Source organism: Malaclemys terrapin, chromosome 6, assembly GCF_027887155.1.
Source record: "Malaclemys terrapin pileata isolate rMalTer1 chromosome 6, rMalTer1.hap1, whole genome shotgun sequence".
Lineage (NCBI taxonomy): Eukaryota > Metazoa > Chordata > Testudines > Emydidae > Malaclemys > Malaclemys terrapin.
Genome location: NC_071510.1, coordinates 11,045,751 through 11,063,288, shown reverse-complemented (window position 1 = coordinate 11,063,288; position 17,538 = coordinate 11,045,751). Strand labels below are relative to the sequence as shown.

At 39.4% G+C, this 17,538-nt stretch overlaps 1 protein-coding gene across 3 annotated transcripts in view; it reads right to left on the bottom strand.

Annotated features, from left to right (window-relative positions):
* Positions 1–1,421: 1,421 nt before the first annotated feature.
* Positions 1,422–17,538, bottom strand: part of ZCCHC7 (zinc finger CCHC-type containing 7) — a 174,081-nt gene continuing 157,964 nt past the window's right edge. For all 3 annotated transcript variants that reach the window (XM_054032870.1, XM_054032871.1, XM_054032869.1), the window contains exons 7-9: positions 14,595–14,690; positions 3,841–3,958; positions 1,422–2,933 (exon numbers count right to left, since the gene is read on the bottom strand). In XM_054032870.1, the coding sequence (XP_053888845.1) occupies positions 2,461–2,933; positions 3,841–3,958; positions 14,595–14,690 (687 nt within the window). In that variant the 3' untranslated portion in view covers positions 1,422–2,460. The remainder of the gene's footprint in view (positions 2,934–3,840; positions 3,959–14,594; positions 14,691–17,538) is intronic.

The following is a 17,538-nucleotide window of genomic DNA, read 5'->3' as shown; positions in this document are numbered from 1 at the left end:
CAGGCCAAAAAAGTTTGCCCGCCCTTGAATTATCGCCTTCTAACCTCTCTCGTTTATGACAGCCCACGTCACATCGGGGCCTTTTACTCATTGCTGGCTGCTGAGGTAATTCCGGAGTCTCCCACTGCAGGGAGGGTCCCTGAGCCTGAACATCTGCACTGCAATTAAACAGCCTTGTAGGCTGAGCCCCATGAACCCAACGCTGCTGACACCGGCCAGATGCAGGCGTTTACTTGCAGTGTAGACATACCCACGGAGCCCCCCTGCCGGGATGAATTCCATTCGTGCAGGACTGCGTGTGTGCTTTGAATAGGTTTGTTTTCCCGGAAGATGGTAACAGGATCTCCAGTGCCTGGATTGCCCATTACCGGTGTATTACATTGTATACGGGGTGCGAGCCCGAGGAAGGGGCAGGGCCATGCTGTTCCTTTGGGTGCTCACTTACAACTCATTACGCTGGGTGTTGTATCCTGGGCTTTGGGAGCGGACTGCATGAGGGGGAAGAGCAGACCACTTCCTACGGTGCAGAAAACTCTCCTCTTCTGAAGGAGCCCAGCTGCTGGCCATACCCCAACACCAGAGACAGAACAGAGGCCCCGGGGGTTGGCTGATGGAGTCAATCCAAAGCAAGAAAAACTCCTCAATTTGCTGTCCCACAAGGGCCTTTAGTCCAGACGGGAGGGTCCGCTGAGAAGAGAAAAGGAACGTGAAATGCACCTGATAGGGAAGGAGGCTCAGAATGGATATTAGGGAAAAGTCTTTTCAAGAGTGAATTAAAAAAATTACATGTGATTAATTTTTTTCAAGTACCCCAAGAGAATTGTCATTTAAATACAGCATTGAGTTCCACAAAAATCAGTTTGAAACCACCTCTGAGGACACATCTGACGTGAAGTGGAATTGGGGCCCGAGATACATGAATTCATATTTGTCTATTTTTGCTCCAAATAATCTCTGATATGTAAGAATATGGCTACTGAAATCCTTACGTTCACCCAGGTGATCCTTTTAACCCAAAAGCCGATGAATTAGGGCTTTGTCTACATATGGAAAATTACCAGCATAATTATCCTGGGATAACAGTGTCCACATATGGAGTTTTACTGGCATAGCTATGCAGGCAATTCTCCCCATGTAACTAAGGGCTTGCCTACACAGGTTAACACACATCCTATTCAGTTTCAAAATCCAACAGTTTTCAAAGCCAGCAAAACTCTCTCAAGGAAAACATACCAACTCTATGAAGCCATTATTGTTAGCTACTGTTTTGCTCAGGCTAGAAAAGGTGCTCCGAAGAGGGTTTCTATATTATTCCATAGCAGAGAGCCTTTTGGTTGGAACTGACATAATTTAATCTTGTTAACAAAACCCAGGTATTGTTTTCTACCTCAAAAGAAAAATGTATAACCAATGTATCTTTTCATGTATCCCCACGTAAAACTTTATTTGGTTGGTTCCTTTGATAAAGTATTTATCCTTACAAAGTTTTTAATTCGTTGAGTACAAAAAATACTTCATTTCTTAAAAAAACCAAAACAAAACAAAACGACCCATTAAGTCATTAAACTTAGGCATTATATTTCTGGAAGCAGGTAAATTGCTTGCATTCTATAGCTTGGCTACATAATTTTATCTTTTAAAAAGCAGGACTTCCACACTGTGGAAAACTATGGCATATTTAATTCCAGATGTCAACCCAACTGCTTGTAACATTTTTTAATTGAACTTCTCTTGCTTACCAGTTAGCAGAAAGATTTGTTATTCAGTCAAGGATTTGCTTCCTCGTAGTTCATCTGCTCCTGATACTTAAACTTGCAATGCTGTGATTATGATGAATTTGTGACATCCCATGAGTTTCCACAGCAAAAGACTGTCATGTCGTAAGTACAATACAACATTTTACGACAGCTGGGTGAAAAGCAAGAAAATGCTTCACCAAAAAGATTGTTTTTTGTATTGCTGTTTACTTTCCCCTTCCCTGCCCCTTCTCCAAGTCTCCCCAGTGTGAAAGTCTCTCTTTAAAGTCAGGCTGCAAGGGAATCACATTTGCTTAACTACAGTATTTTGACAGGTGTAGCAGTCTTAAAAGGAATCGCTCAAAGGACAGAAGGCCAAACCTCCCCACTACGGACCTTTTCCCTCATTCATCCAAACAAAGAAACCCCAAACAAAAATAAAAATTTCCCAACCTTTCATCGACTTACAGAAAAAGAGGGACTGCCAAAAAATACAGTATGATTTTACTCGCGTACATTAACCACTGTCTACCCGTTGGCAAATACTCTCTTTAAGAAGCTGAGAGTCACAAGCTCAGTATTCTTTGTCATGTTGGTTTTACACATCCAAGCCCGTATGCAAAGGTGGATTCAAATTCTACATCTTAGCACAGGGTCAGAAAAATACCATGGCAAAATGGTGGTGAGTTATGCCCCCCGCCCACCGTAGCTTTCTGTTGACAGGTTAGCAGCTGGATTCCTGTTTTGATTTCTTTTTCCTCTGTTTGATAAGGAATAAGCTCTCATCAATGGTGGAACTACTGTCTTTCTTGTTTCTCTGCCTTCTCTTTTTCTTCTTCTTTTTAGCTGCATCCAGCAGCTCCTGGCCATTTTTTGTTTTCCTGCCATGTGGAGAGAAGGCAGAGCTGTGATGCTTTGTGCTGCCCTTTTTGCTGCCCTGAGGGGAGTGTGTTCTACCCCCCCTAGGAAAGTCCTCCTCCTGGTCGTTATTCCTTTGGACATCTTTCTTGTGTTTCTTCTCTTTGTGTTCCTCTGCCCAGGACTTCTTATTGGCCTTTTTGTGGCGCTTTTCTTCTTTAGGACTCTTGACATGCTCTTTCCAAAGGTTTTTCTTTTTCTTAAGACACTGTCCCCTGCACTCTTCCTCCTTGCGCAGTCTCTTGAACTGCGCTGGCAAAAGGCCGGCTTCTTGAAGTTCTGTAAAATAGAAAAGTTTCTTTTAATAGTCACTAGGAGGCCAGAAGCACAACCCTGGAAAACCACAGCTCTGTTTGCAGTTTGGGGGTCAGCAATTGACCTGGTATGTAAAAATCTGAGGACCTGGGTAAAACTCAGACATTTTGGCAAACACTGGGTAAGCCAGAAGTTTATCGTCATGTCATTTTAAAGTGCAGTTGCAGCCAGAAAAGCGATACTGTGGGTTTTCATAATCATTTTCTCTCAGTGACTTCATATGACATTTGCTCAGTTTAAAAAACGATTATCTTTGGAAGACCTATATATTCAATCTGAGATTGGAAAGTCAAACGGTGTCATTTTACCTCTGACGTTTCTATAGTCAAGATTCTGCAATCCAAAAATTGGCTGATCTGGCTGTGAAGTAGATATACCTGCTCTACAGATGGGTTTTCAGAGATCTGGACAGAGTAAGGACCAGACCCTGCCAGCTTTACTCATGTTGAGTGGTACCTTCCTCCACAAGTGGTCTCATTGTAGAAAGTGGCCATTCATATATATTGGGTTTTTTTTCAGTGTAATTGTTTTTGGTAACAGATTTTTAACAACATATTTTACAATTCAGAGAACACTTCCCATCAGTTTATAACCATTTTAAGGTCTGTGAGATTTTAGGGTTAAAGTACTTCCTGGTGTCCTTTTAGAGGCTTGGAACAATGAATTTCAGGAACAGACTGAGGTTACTAAACTCATCAACCTTGCCCTGCTTGTTGATTGAGATAATCTCCATCATCATCTTCCACAACATGGAAAAAGCCAAGATTACAAAATGTCTAATTAAAAGCAGTAAGTATACCAATGTACCCTGATAAAAGACCACTTAAAAATGTGATGGTCAGTAAGAAGTATTTCACAAAATATACCATACCTTCAACCTTTCTCTTTGCCCTCTGAGCTCTCCTCTTGATGTCATACTTATCGTCATAGTAGTAGATGAATGGGGAAGAAGGGAATGCCCCATTGTACATCCGCTTCTCTGAGCACTCCTGCAAATCACATTTTAGGTTACTACATGCTGTGACATCTTGTTAAGCTTTGGATTATTGATTTCAGAGTTAAGGAAATAAACCAGATTCTCCAGGCCAGAATCTCAAAGAGTATAAATCAGGTTTATTCCACTCAAGTCTCAATGTTGATTTACACCAGCTGGGGATCTGGCCTTCAGTTCTTTAAATCCTGATAATTGTATTAGTTTCCAATAGCCCTGCGTATATTTGTATCACAATTGTGCCTACGAAGCAACATTTATTTAAATGTTTACTTAACTTCTTTGTTACTATCCTTTGACAGCTAGGGGAGGGACACCTGGAATCCCATGTCTCCCATTGATTATTACAAACCTGCTCTTATGTTGATTTATAAAGTTATCTAGCAAATGTAGTACACACAGAAGTGAAGGGCTAGAGTCAGGCACATTGTAGGCAGGTGCTGTACAAAAAATTAATTGATTGATTGAGAGGATCTGGCCAAAATTAACTTTCTGAAAGATACTGAATCAAAACACGTTCTGCAGGAGACTTCGCCTGCAAATACATCCGACGTGGTGTGAAGAAGAGATGAGATGGGAAAGTCTAGAATCTTGAGTCACGGGAACTGATTGGTTTAGTTGTCCTCAGAACCTCACTTAGAGTGGGGCTCATTTCTCAATCTCGCAGATTGGCAAATACGAATCGTGCAATCATACCAACTGTGTGTTCTTGCTGTCTTGATAGCCAATCTGGCGAAATGTGTATTGCTTCCTATAACCCTGACTGCACTTATTCAGGGGGCCATGTGATACTCACTGCTGCTTTGTTTCGCTTGTAAATTTCTCAGAGGTGTGATTCTTTTCCTCTCTGAACATTGCACAAACCTAGTTAAGTCTGTCTTGTAGCTCTCATGAAATCGTCAGGAGCTTTCACTTTTTTGATGTCCCCAGCAGACGCTGAGCAGCTTTCTTTCAAGACTTTGGTACTGCTAACCCTACAATCCCTTCTTACTATGTGTCCTCAGACGTCCTCCTCTACACTTTAGATCTACAACACACTAGCAATGTCTTCAGCTAGGATTTCCTTGGTCTTTGGGCCAAGATTCAATGAGGCACTAGATCCTGAACTGGCAGCAGTGGACTTGGCAACTGAATGCATTTTTTTAAATTTCTAACTACTCTGGTTCCTATTCAGACAAAGAACTTGGCTGAAGTAAAGCTAAGATTCAGAGAACACTTCAGTAACTTAAGAGTAAAAATCCTTATAAGCACATTGAAGTTAGGAAGAACCCCACACACAAACAAAAAAACACATTAAAAATCAGGAAAGTTAAAAGATCAAATGTCCAAGAACCCCAAACACTTGAAAATATGCAAATTCACAGTTAAGGAACTCAAACCACCCTTATTCTGCCATCTAAGTGATCTCATCTTCCAACCCTCCTTTCTTGATTCCTTTTGATAGATACTTTGCAAGTTGTGTTGGTCTTGGATCAGGGTCTTTGTCTCAGGTCTTCAAGAAGTCTGCAGTCTATAGCGTAAGCTTTCAATGTTATTAATGGTCTGTTAAGGTGACATTTGCCCCCATACCCAACTTAAATCCCACTCAAGACTTGTGCTGGCCCTCTGCACAGCTAGCTGACAAAATACGCCCAAATGTTTCAGCTTTGACTTTTTTTCTTTGTTCCACTGAACAAATCAGAACACTAATACTGTCAAATATGCAGCAAAAGTCTAGAAAGCACAGTGTGCAGATATGACGTATCAACACTGACATCTCTGATACCCTCCCCCTCACCCCCAGCCCCGGGACAACATTATGTTCCCTGAAAGTTTGCTAACCTTGACACTGTACAAGCATGAAAACTGAGTAATGGGCAGGAGCTGGTGAACAGTGAACAACACAAAAAGCCCTCTGACTTTAGGGTTATGTGATCTCAGGTAGAATGATTTCAGTTACATGGGCTCTATCTCGAAGGACATTTAAAACGGTAGCTAGGGAAGCTTAGCCATACTGCATTCAGTGCTCATGCAAATGGAAGGCAGTTTGGAAAGAAAAGCGTGTGTCAGTGAGAATGAAGATTAGACTAGTGTAAAAGCTTACTGACGCCTGGTCTATACTAAGAAGTTAGGTCAACCCAGCTATGTTGCTCAGGGATGTGAAAAATCCACACCCCTGAGCAGTGTAGTTAAGCTGACCTATCCCTGGGTGTAGCCAGTGCTGGGCTGATGGAAGAGTTCACCCCGCCTCTCAGAGAGGTAGATTACCTACATCGACAGGAGAATCATTCCCATCAGGGTAGGTAGTGTCTACTCTGAAGCGCCACAGCACTGTTGTAGCATTTCAAGCGTAGACAAGCCCTAAGACATATTGCTGTGCGTGGTTGTAATAGTCTCAAAGCAAGAGATAAAGCAGGGAGTTATTTTAAGTGTAGTGCTATTACTGCATAGATTTACCAAGAAGAAATCCTGCCAAACCAGCTGGATTTCCTTCTTTGACAGGGTAACTGGTTTGGTGGATGGAGGAATGCAATGGACATCATATACCTGGACTTCAGCAAAGCTTCTGACAGAGTCCCACAAGATATTCTGATGAGTAAGCTGGAGAAATACGGTCTCAGCAGAACTACCATTAAGCGGATACATAATTGGTTAAACAACTGCAAGCAACAAGTAAATATTAATGAAATGAAGTCAAATTGGAAGGAGGTCTCGAGTGGGGTTTCACAGAGCTCTGTTCTGGGTCCGGTATTATTTAACATCTTTATTATAGGGCTGTCAATTAATCGCAGTTAACTCATGCAATTAACTCAAAAAATTCATCACGATTAATCGCACTATTAAACATTAGAATACCAATTGAAATTTATTAAATATTTTCGGATGTTTTTCTACATTTTCAAATATATTTATTTCTATTATAACACAAAATACAAAGTGCACAGTGCTCACTTTATATTATTTTTTATTACAAATATTTGCACTGTAAAAATGATAAACAAAAAAATAGTATTTTTCAATTCACCTCATACAAGTACTGTAGTGCAATCTCTTTATCATGAAAGTGCAACTTACAAATGTAGATTTTTTGTTACCTAATTGCTCTCAAAACCAAAACGATGTAAAACTTTAGAGCCTACAAGTCCACTCAGTCTTACTTCTTGTTCAGCCAATCGCTCAGACAAACAAATTTGTTTACATTTACAGGAGATGCTGCTGCCTGCTTCTTATTTACGTCACCTGAAAGTGAGAACAGGCGTTCGCATGGCACTGTTGTAGCCAGCATTCCAAGGTATTTACATGCCAGATATGCTAAACATTCATATGCCCCTTCATGCTTCAGCCATCATTCCAGAGGATATGCTTCCATGTTGATGATGCTCATTAAAAAATAATGTGTTAATTAAATTTGTGACTGAACTCCTTGGGGGAGAACTGTATGTCTTTGGCTCTGTTTTACCCACATTCTGCCATATATTTCATGTTATACCAGTCTTGGATGATGACCCAGCACATTGTCGTTTTAAGAACACTTTCACAGCAGATTTGACAACATGCAAAGAAGGTACCAATGTGAGATTTCTAAAAATAGCTACAGCACTCGACCCAAGGTTTAAGAATCGGAAGTGCCTTCCAAAATCTGAGAGGGATGAGGTGTGGAGCATGCTTTCAAAGTCTTAAAAGAGCAACACTCCGATGAGGAAACTACAGAACCCGAACCACCAAAAAAGAAAATCAACCTTCTGCTGGTGGCATCTGACTCAGATGATGAAAATGAACATGCATCAATCCACACTGCTTTGGATCGTTATCGAGCAGAACCCGTCATCAGCATGGAAGCATGTCTTATGGAATGGTGGTTGAAGCTGAAGGGACATATGAATCATTAGTGCATCTGGAACGTAAATATCTTGTGACGCCAGCTACAACAGTGCCATGCGAACGCCTGTTCTCACTTTCAGGTGACATTGTAAACAAGAAGCGGGCAGCATTATCTCCTGCAAATTGTAACCAAGTTTGTTTGTCTGAGCGATTGGCTGAAGTAGGACTGAGTGGACTTGTAGGCTTGTTTTATTTTTTTGTACATAATTCTACATGGATAAATTCAACTTTCATGATAAAGAGACTGCACTGCAGTATTTGTATGTGGTGAATATCTTTTGTTTTTTACAGTGCAAATATTTGTAACAAAAATAAATATAAAGTGAGCACTGTACACTTTATATTCTGTTATAATTGAAATCGATATATTTGAAAATGCAGAAAACATCGAAAAAATATTTAAATAGATGGTATTCCATTATTGTTTAATAATGTGATTAATCACAATTAATTTTTTTAAGTGTGCGATTAATCGCAATTAATTTTTTTTAATAACGTGACAGCCCTACTTTATTAATGACATAGATGTAGGAATACAGAGCATACTGATCGAATGTGCAGATGACACAAAGCTGGGAGCGGGGGCTGCTAACACTTTGGAGGCTAGAGCTAAAATTCAAAGGGGTTTTGATAAATTGGAGAATTGGCCTATAGATAACAAAATGAAATTCAGCAAAGACAAATGTAAGGTGCTACATTTAGGGAAGAAAAATCAAATGCACAAATACAAACGGGGGAAAACTGGCTTGGCAGCAACGCTGCTGAGAAGGATCTGGGAGTTGTGGCGGATCACAGCCTCAACATGAGTCAGCAATGGGATGCTGCTGCAAACAAAGCAAATGCAATGTTAGGTTGCATTAACAGAGGCATAGCTCTACTCAGTGCTGGTTAGGCCTCACCTGGAGTAGTGCCCCAGTTTTGGTCACCAACCACATAGAAAGGCTGCAGAGAAACTGGAAAGGATCCAGGGGCAAGTGTCAAAGATGATCAGAGGGATGGAATGCAGCCAGATGAGCAAAGGCTGAAGGAACTGGGTATGCTTAGTTTGGAAAAGAGGAGATTAAGGGGGGACATGATAGCCTTTTTCATATACTTGAAAGGCTGCCAAAAAAAAGATGGAGAAAAATTGTTCCGTCTTGCCACAGAGGGCAGGATAAGAGACAATGGGTTCAAACTACAGCATAGCAGGTTTAGATTAAATCTCAGGAAAAACTTCCGAACTGTAAGAACAGTAGGACAATGGAAGAGATTGCAGCTGTTCCTTCACGGAAGGTTTTCCAAAGGAGGCTGGATAGGATGGTCTGTCTTGGATGGTTTAGACACAACAAATCCTGCATCTTGGCAGGGGGTTAGACTACACGTCCACTGTGGTCCCTTCTAACCCTGTGGTTCTAGGATTCTATTACACAATACGAATATCCAGGAAAGAGATGCATATCGGACCACAAGACTTCCATTCCAGGTCAGCCATTAATTATTGGCACAATACATTTAGCAAGCTGTTTCCAGCAGTACTCAGCACCTGACATGTCGAGATTGTAACCCTCTTGCCAAACTCCTCAAAACACATATTAGCAGAATAAATGTGGGGCAGGGGGCTGTAAAATGGCTAATGAACTGGTTATTGCTGGGAAAGATCAAGAGGAGGACACTGAAGTATTTTTTCAGTGATCTTTAAAGAGGCCACTTGAAGGGAGTGTGATGGGACAGACAGCAAAGACAGGTGAAATGCCTACAAACAAATCAGAACTACTTCTGACTTTTTCTACAGAATTCTAAAACCAGTTTCTTTTTTGAAACTGGGGGGAGGGAGGGCGGGCGGCATGTCCCACAACTACAGAGCCGCTGGATAAGGACTCCAATATGGCAGTTCTCCAACAGAAATGTGTAGGTCTCAGAATCAATCTACTCCCTTTTCTGGCATGCAATGTATATTGTTGCAATTTGTAATCTGTGTCTAACTACTGATAATTACAAATCCCAAACTTTTTCCTATTCTTGCCTCCAACATGGTACTTTCACCACTTATTAGATTCTTCTGAATATTGGAAAGTGCCAGGCAGCCCCTGAGAAAAGGGGATAAAGGACTCCCTACCATGTTAAGCAACTAACGCTCCTCTTCTTCCTGTGAGGTCTGTTTGATACAATGCCTATATGGTGAAATGTTAAGACATAGGTAGGAAAAAAAATCTTTTAAATTTGAGTGGCATGAGCCAGTCATCCTAATGCAATAATTCAATGTAAAACCAAGTGGTGGAGAGAGACAGTTTGAGTCTCTATAAAGCACAGGATTCTGCCCTTTGCATAATCTCAGCTCGTACATGCCCCAATTCCACTCAGGTATAAAGTGACAGAGAAGCATAACTGCATCTTTAGTACATAAAAAGGCTTCAAAGATGCATGTTATACACTTGGCCAAGGTTTAAGATGAGAGAAGCCTAGGAAGAGAGTGAGTGAAAGGAAACATTAAGCCAAAAAATAGCCAAATATGTACTCAAAAGCAGCGGTGATCCTGTTTTAGACAAGTAATGCAAAGACACAGTTATCTTCTTTGATGGCTGTGAAACACACTCCCTCAGGTCTGTTCTGAGATGCTGCACAAAGTCTAGGACTTGTGCCGCAGACAGATGGCCCTTTTGCTAGTTTTCATGTTGTTAATATGTTGACAGTAAAGCCCTAGTGGATGAAATGCACATGCCTCCAAAACCAACACTTCTGCTTCCTCTTTTAACTTCACTGCATTGAATAATCATCTCAGTAGTGTACAACATGCACTTTCCCACACCCTTCTCTCTCAAATATACTGCCATACACTTTGCACCATTAAATACTCTTGGGACATTTTTCAGCACTAGAGGTAACCACATAGGACTGAAAGAACAGCCTTCTACTAACCCAACAGAAGTATTTTCTATTTGATTGATACATTTGGATGTGAATGCAAGGCACATCTGCAGACACTACCCAGTTCCTTAGTTTTGTTACATGCAAAACTTGCTGCAAAATCTGAATAATGCAATGGGTTGTCACTGATTAACGTGGGAAGTTGTTACACTTAATGGTGAGACCCGTAAAAATGAGTCCTCGTTATGGCTGTTCCAATGGATGGCTTGGATGTATAGATTGCAATGAAATGGAGCATTCTTGGAAGCGACAGTTTTAAAAAGAATTTATTCCGAGTAAACAGATAATATGGTAACTTAAGTCTATGGCAATTGTAACCTCAAGGCATTCATGCTGTATTAAGTATATGTCCAAGTATTTCCACATCTAAAAACAATGGAGGAAATGTGTTGGCCTACAATGATCTTATGAATGGAAATGGTCCTGTTAACTCTAGCCATTAACTACCTTTTTGCTGTTGCTTCAGTTTTTGGGAATGGTGAAAGTCTAGTGAATCCCTAAATGTCTAGCAAGTACAGAGTATTTCAGATTTCATCAACTGGAGTAAGAGGTAGCTTAAAATATGATGGGCAATTGTGAAAAACGTTGGCTGAGACAGTTCTTTACAAAACCATCATCTGAGCCTTCTCTCTCCTTAGTCACCTTGGTACACTTCAGCTTTAAAGGAAAGGAACACTCTGCTGTGTGTCATTTACTTCTTGGGGTTTGGAAACAGCAAATTGAGGAAGACCACGCAGAGCTAGTTATTTTGGCATTCCTGCAGGCTTTTTCTGTTCTAAAGTCAGACTTTTTAAACCCAGGCAGAGATGTCCATCTCTTAGAACCCTGAGTTGAGAGGAGCAATGGTTTTTGTACTTGCTTTATGAACCAGCTCTCTTTGTTTGTGGGATCTGTAGATTTGAACTCTATCTACTGACTTCATGTGTCTAGGTGCAACAGTACCGAGATGTCTGCAAGGGCCACCGTCCGTACTTTCAGCCACTTCAGAGCTGGAATTTTTACAATAGAGCAACTTAAGCCAAAGTGTGAATGACACACTCTTTAATTACAAAAGACTGAATTTTTAACTGCTCTGCCGATGCACAAGGCCGCAAACACAATACCCTTCTGCTTCCCGATTTAAAAGTTTCCAGTGATGGAAAATCCAGCACAGACCTTGGTAAATTGTTCCAATGGATAATTACTCTCACTGTTGAAAATTTGTGCCTTAATTTTAATCTGCATCTGTCTAGCTTCAACGTCCAGCCATTGGATCTTGTTATATCTTTGACAATTTAAAGAGTGCCATTTTAATTATGTATCATTCTAATTTCTTACTCAAAATGTTATGTGATGCCAAGTCAAACACCTTACAGAAGTCTATTGCATCAACACCATTACTGTTATCAGCCAAATTTGCAATCTCATCAGAAAAGGTATCTAGTTAATTTGACAAGATCTATTTGTAATAAAACCATGCTGATTGGCATTAATTATATTACCCTCCTTTAATTCTTTATTAATTAAGTCCTGTATCCATTATTTTCTGGAATCAGTGTCAGGCAGGTAGGTCTACAATTACCTGGATCACCCTACTTACTCTTTTTAGTCTTCTGGAACTTCCACAGTGTTCCAAAATTTATTGTAAATCAACATAAATGGTTGAGATAGCTCCTTGGCCAGCTCTTTTAATACTCTTGGTTGCAAGTCACCCAGTTCTGCTAAGTTAAAAATGTCTAGCTTTAGTAGCTGCAGTTTAACATCACCCTTAATTGCTGTTGGAAAGGAAATTATTTCATCTTCATCTGATATGAATATATTACAAATATGTTTCGAACACTTCCATCTTTTATGCTTTATTATTGACAATTCTACCATTTCCATCTAATAATGTTCCAATAACATTGTTAGTATTCATTTTGTTCCTAATATTCTTAAAAAACTTCTTCTTTTTGTCCTGAATTTTGCTGGGCATAATTTTGTTCTTGTGTCCTTTTGCTTCCCTTATCAATTTCCTACAATTCTCAATTTTCTGATTTACACATTCATTACTATCAACTTCCACTTCCTCGTTTACAATGTTTTATTTTTTCACTTCCCCTCTAAGCCAGATTAATTTTTTCAACCACTGTGGTCTTCTCTCTTGACTGTGACTTTTTGGGCGTCAAGAACATTTTAACACTTCCCAATTATCATTCACGTTTTCTGTTTAAATTTTTTCTCCCAAATGTTTCGGCTTGTAATTATTTTCAACTTTGTGATATAAGCTCTTTTAAAGCACCAAGTATATATATATTTTACTGGTTTGGAGTTTATTCTGTTTATAGATAAGAAATGTGACCAATAATTTAAACATTTCCTTTGTAGAAGGTTCTGATAATTAAAGTCTGAAATCCTACATTGAGCAACGACAGAACAAACTACAGGAATAAATGTTGCCGTGTCATACTATCAGCAGATTTATCAATTCATCTTAAAACAGATGACTTGAACCTTAGATCTATCATTAGGCAGACCGTTTTGTACCATCTGAGAACTACTGCCAAGCTTGTGAGACTGCTGCTCAATATGAATGACATAGGGCTGATGACTAATGCTCATATTTGATCTAGATTGGATTATTGCAGTTGCCTATTTTCTGGGGTCCCTCCCCACCCCCAAGGACACACTTTATCCAAAGTGTAGCAGATTTCCTAACAGGTACATGTTTGTCACAATACAGCACTCCAATCTAGAAATCTTTACATTGGCTCCAAGTAAAGTTGTGCACCAATTTTAAAGTTCTTCATTTAACTTTTAAGTCTGCTGGGGGGTATCCCTAATTAGCCCGACTGACCTTTAACTGCCTTATGTCCCCATACCATTTCATACGAGGATTGAAACTCCTTGAAAACAACATACCCCATTCTGTTTGTGATGCTGAAAAACATGGCAAATGCTGTGCCTACGTGGACATGTACGACAGTTAGGAAGGAAGGAAGGAGTGTTTGGGGGTTTGGATGAATACTATTCATAAGCTTTAGAAAAGCATGAACCTGAAGCTTTCAAGACACTAGGAATGCGGATTTTCTATCAATACTGTTTCTCATTGCAAAATTTCCCCCGGACATATTTCACAGCAAAGCTAAGACGACAGCACCTGTTTTGTGTGTCTACAGGTGCAGAGCTCCACCAGTGAGGATACTGACAATCAAAATATATATCAAGGAACTGATCCTGTAAGGTGCTAAATGCCCTCATCATCCTGCAAAATTTGTTCCCTAATAAAGAAATTATATGAAACTCAATAAGAGATATTAAGTTACAGGTTAGAAACCATCCATTTTTTCTGTATGGAAACTGGCGGTTAAATGGCCTGGAAAGTTGGCAGGGGAGGGGGAATTTCTAATCAGATGGCACTGCTTCAAGGCATGGTTTTGGGACTCCTTCTATGGTACTTTAATATAGACCTATCCCAATGTCAGAACAACTGGGAGTACCAAATCCTGCCAATTTGAAATAGTCTGGCTGACTAAAGTGGAGAGACTGAACATTTCAACAATATTCCACCCCACACCCACAGGAGAACTTAAGGTTAAATGCCTTCAGCAACTATCCATTTCTTCCATATATATGCTATCGCTCTCTGTAACACACACATGCACGCACACACACGTTTTTAAAAATTAGCCTAAGGTGTTTCTTCTTTTATCTGATCCAGATCATTTTACAGTGGCATCCAATTATTTTTAACAATGCTGCAAGATCACAAATATTTAATTAGCGTTGTTCTTTCTACACTGCTAGTGTGAGTCTTTCAGCTCATTCCCCCAACCACACACCAGAGTGAAGATAAGCATATGTATAAGACGGATACATTTAACATTTAGCCAGACACTACTGAGACTTACATATCCATAATGTCCTTTCTGGGAGCAGTTGTAGCAGTACACCAAAGCAGAATGCTCAGAATACGAACTGGACTTCTTGATTGATCCTGGTCTGGTCTGCAATGTAGAAAACAGGTGAGAATTAGGTCTGGTGAATTCCAAATGTTGAATTACAATTAAAATAATCTTAACAAAAAGCTGTCTAAATCAACAGCGTTCCAGCTGCAAGCAAGAAGTTTGGAAAAAGGAGCAAGTTGCTTGTGTTACTGTAATATTACAGAGCAAATTAAACCTTGATCACCAAAATCAAATGGGACAGGAAACTTCAATGTCAATTCCATACAGCCATTTTATTTCGACTCTCAATACAGGAAAGTAGGCTGCTGATTTCTCTCTCTCTTTTTTTTGCAGATGTCCCACTATCCTCAGGGAACAACCAGGGCCATCAGATATTACATCCACCAGCTGGATAGGAGCGTTTGTGTATTGCAAAACTAGTCCCTCCCAGCAGGACTCACTTAAGGCAATATGGGGAAGGTCTTCTGAGAGAGATACACAGTCTAAATCTACCACACTCACATTTCCTCTCACCCTCCACCTCCCCTGCCCCCTCCGCTCAGTCGCTGAACAGAATCTGCCAATGTCAATTTTCAAGTCAATCTAGTGGATCTGAATCTGCACCAAACACCAAATTAAATGATTGTGTTTAGCTGTTTGAAGTCGGAACAATTTTTTAACGCAAAGAAAGATTTGGAACACTAAACTGAACTCAATGGGTCAGGCAGCTTTATTTTTTAAATCCAGAGCCAATAAATAATAACTTTGCTCAGAGTACCACCACATACATTTTGAAGGGTGTGCATGAGCACACATGTATATGTTCTAGGTTATAAACACACACTTATTCAATAGAAAACAATAAAAAACAAAACCCTTGTTTAATCAGAGTTGGCATATCTGCCGAGGAAGGGGGATGGAATAAAGGTTCTATGAAAACTGGTCAAAACAGAATCCAATTAATTTAAAGCGCCACATATTTTCCTTTATTATTCATTCTAGTGGAACACGGGAAAATGTGTGCGATTTCAAAGAACTCACCAATATTTTTTATTGCAAGGGATGCTTTTTTCTTTCAAACCTCTCATTGTGTTTACCTCCCACTAATACTTCTAATGCCACTGTATATTCTTTCTTTACAGAGGAATTATAGTGATGCTTGTAAAATAGATAGAAACTACAGGATTATTCCTTGATCATCTTTTATGCATCTGACCACATTTTTTTAGGACAGGACAAGCTTATTTCACCACATTTTGAACCCATATGGCTTTAAAAGCGTGCTTCATATTCATGTAACTCAGTTCACATTTCATTCATTACACACTGAATAAAGAATCAGAGAAGGGACATGTCCAATGAAAAACAGTATAAACATGGAGCAAAAATCAGAGAGAATGAAAACCAGCGTTTGTGACAAAAGGAGCACAAAGACAAAATCTCATAAAAAACAACAAATATATATAGTCTGTCGCTCTCTGTAGATAAGATATAGAGCTAGTAATAATGTGTTCAGGCCACTCACTTGTGCCAGCCTAGCTTTTTGGACATTCTTTCTACTACACAGAACAGGCTAAAAAACTCTCCTCAGATTTAATTTATAGGAAAAAAAAATTCATAAATTCGAACTGTTTTTGAATAGGAGGTGTGCAAAGCCTTCAACCTTAGTAGGTTTGGCCAGCTCCAGTTTTTGGATCGAATGCCCTGCCACTCATGGGAAATAAAGTTCCATAGGTTCTAATACAGAGTTCCTTAGAAGTAGAAATAAATTATATAATCTGGATCCTTCTCCCTTTGCCGTCATACAGAATTTTATGTGTATGAAAGCCGTTTTCTAGGCTTATGTCAATTGAAGCTCACGTTGTGATGCGACCAAGAAACTGCAACAGGTCACTATCTCTGGTTACTTCAGTCACCACTTGTCTACTAGAGAGAACTCTTCATCTAGAATATCTGTGGAGTGTATCTGTCATGAGAAGATCAACTGCATTATATTACAAATGACTCTATATTTCTATTACCGGTAAACCTTAAAAGGGTTATATTTCAATTGGAGAAATCTGATTAAATGGTCTTATTCTTATAGTTTGTGATGTATTTGGAATGTGAAATTGCAACTGTGACACATCAGAGACACATATACGTTAATCTCAAAGTATCTGTTACAATGTTAGTGGGGTTTTACACCTTGAACTGTCAAATGGTGTTACATGGATTTAGCCAATAAAACAATTTAGACTACTGTTATTGTATTTAAAAATCTCTATTAAAATTTACAGGAAGCTTAAAACAACATCACTTTCTTCTGAAAAAGAAAAATCAGGGTTTCTTCTCTCTTGAGATACGATTTGTTAAATAAACACCAGATTTAAGGATCAGAATGATACTGCTAGCATAGAATTTAGCATGTCTGCCAGTGATAATGCTAGTAATTTATATGACTAAATGAATAAATAAAAAGTACTTATAGACTCCTTCACTCTAATCCAGTAGTTAAATCTTAGAGTTCAAGATAAAAGTAATCCTCCCAGCTCATAAATTATGTGTGTACTTCTGTAGTTTGTGTCTTTTCTTCTATTTAAAGATGGGTCAACACTAGTACTTGAAGTTCTTAGCAGTTACAGCCTCTGACAGCTCTCCTCAGAAGTTCATGTACTGCTGACTTGACTGATAAACGTCTGGATGTTAATCTGAATAACACTTTGAACTGAAAACTTTAATTACTATGATAAATGTTATCGGTATGCTATCTTTTAAACAACTATAGTACACCATGCTACTAAGAAAAGAGGATGGCACTCTGAATAGGTCTTACCTCATTAGAAAACAATTGTACATCAGAACTCAGTGACGGAAAGAGAGGGATGTTAAGCTTTTCTTATTGTACTGTACAAGGTCTAACAAGAAT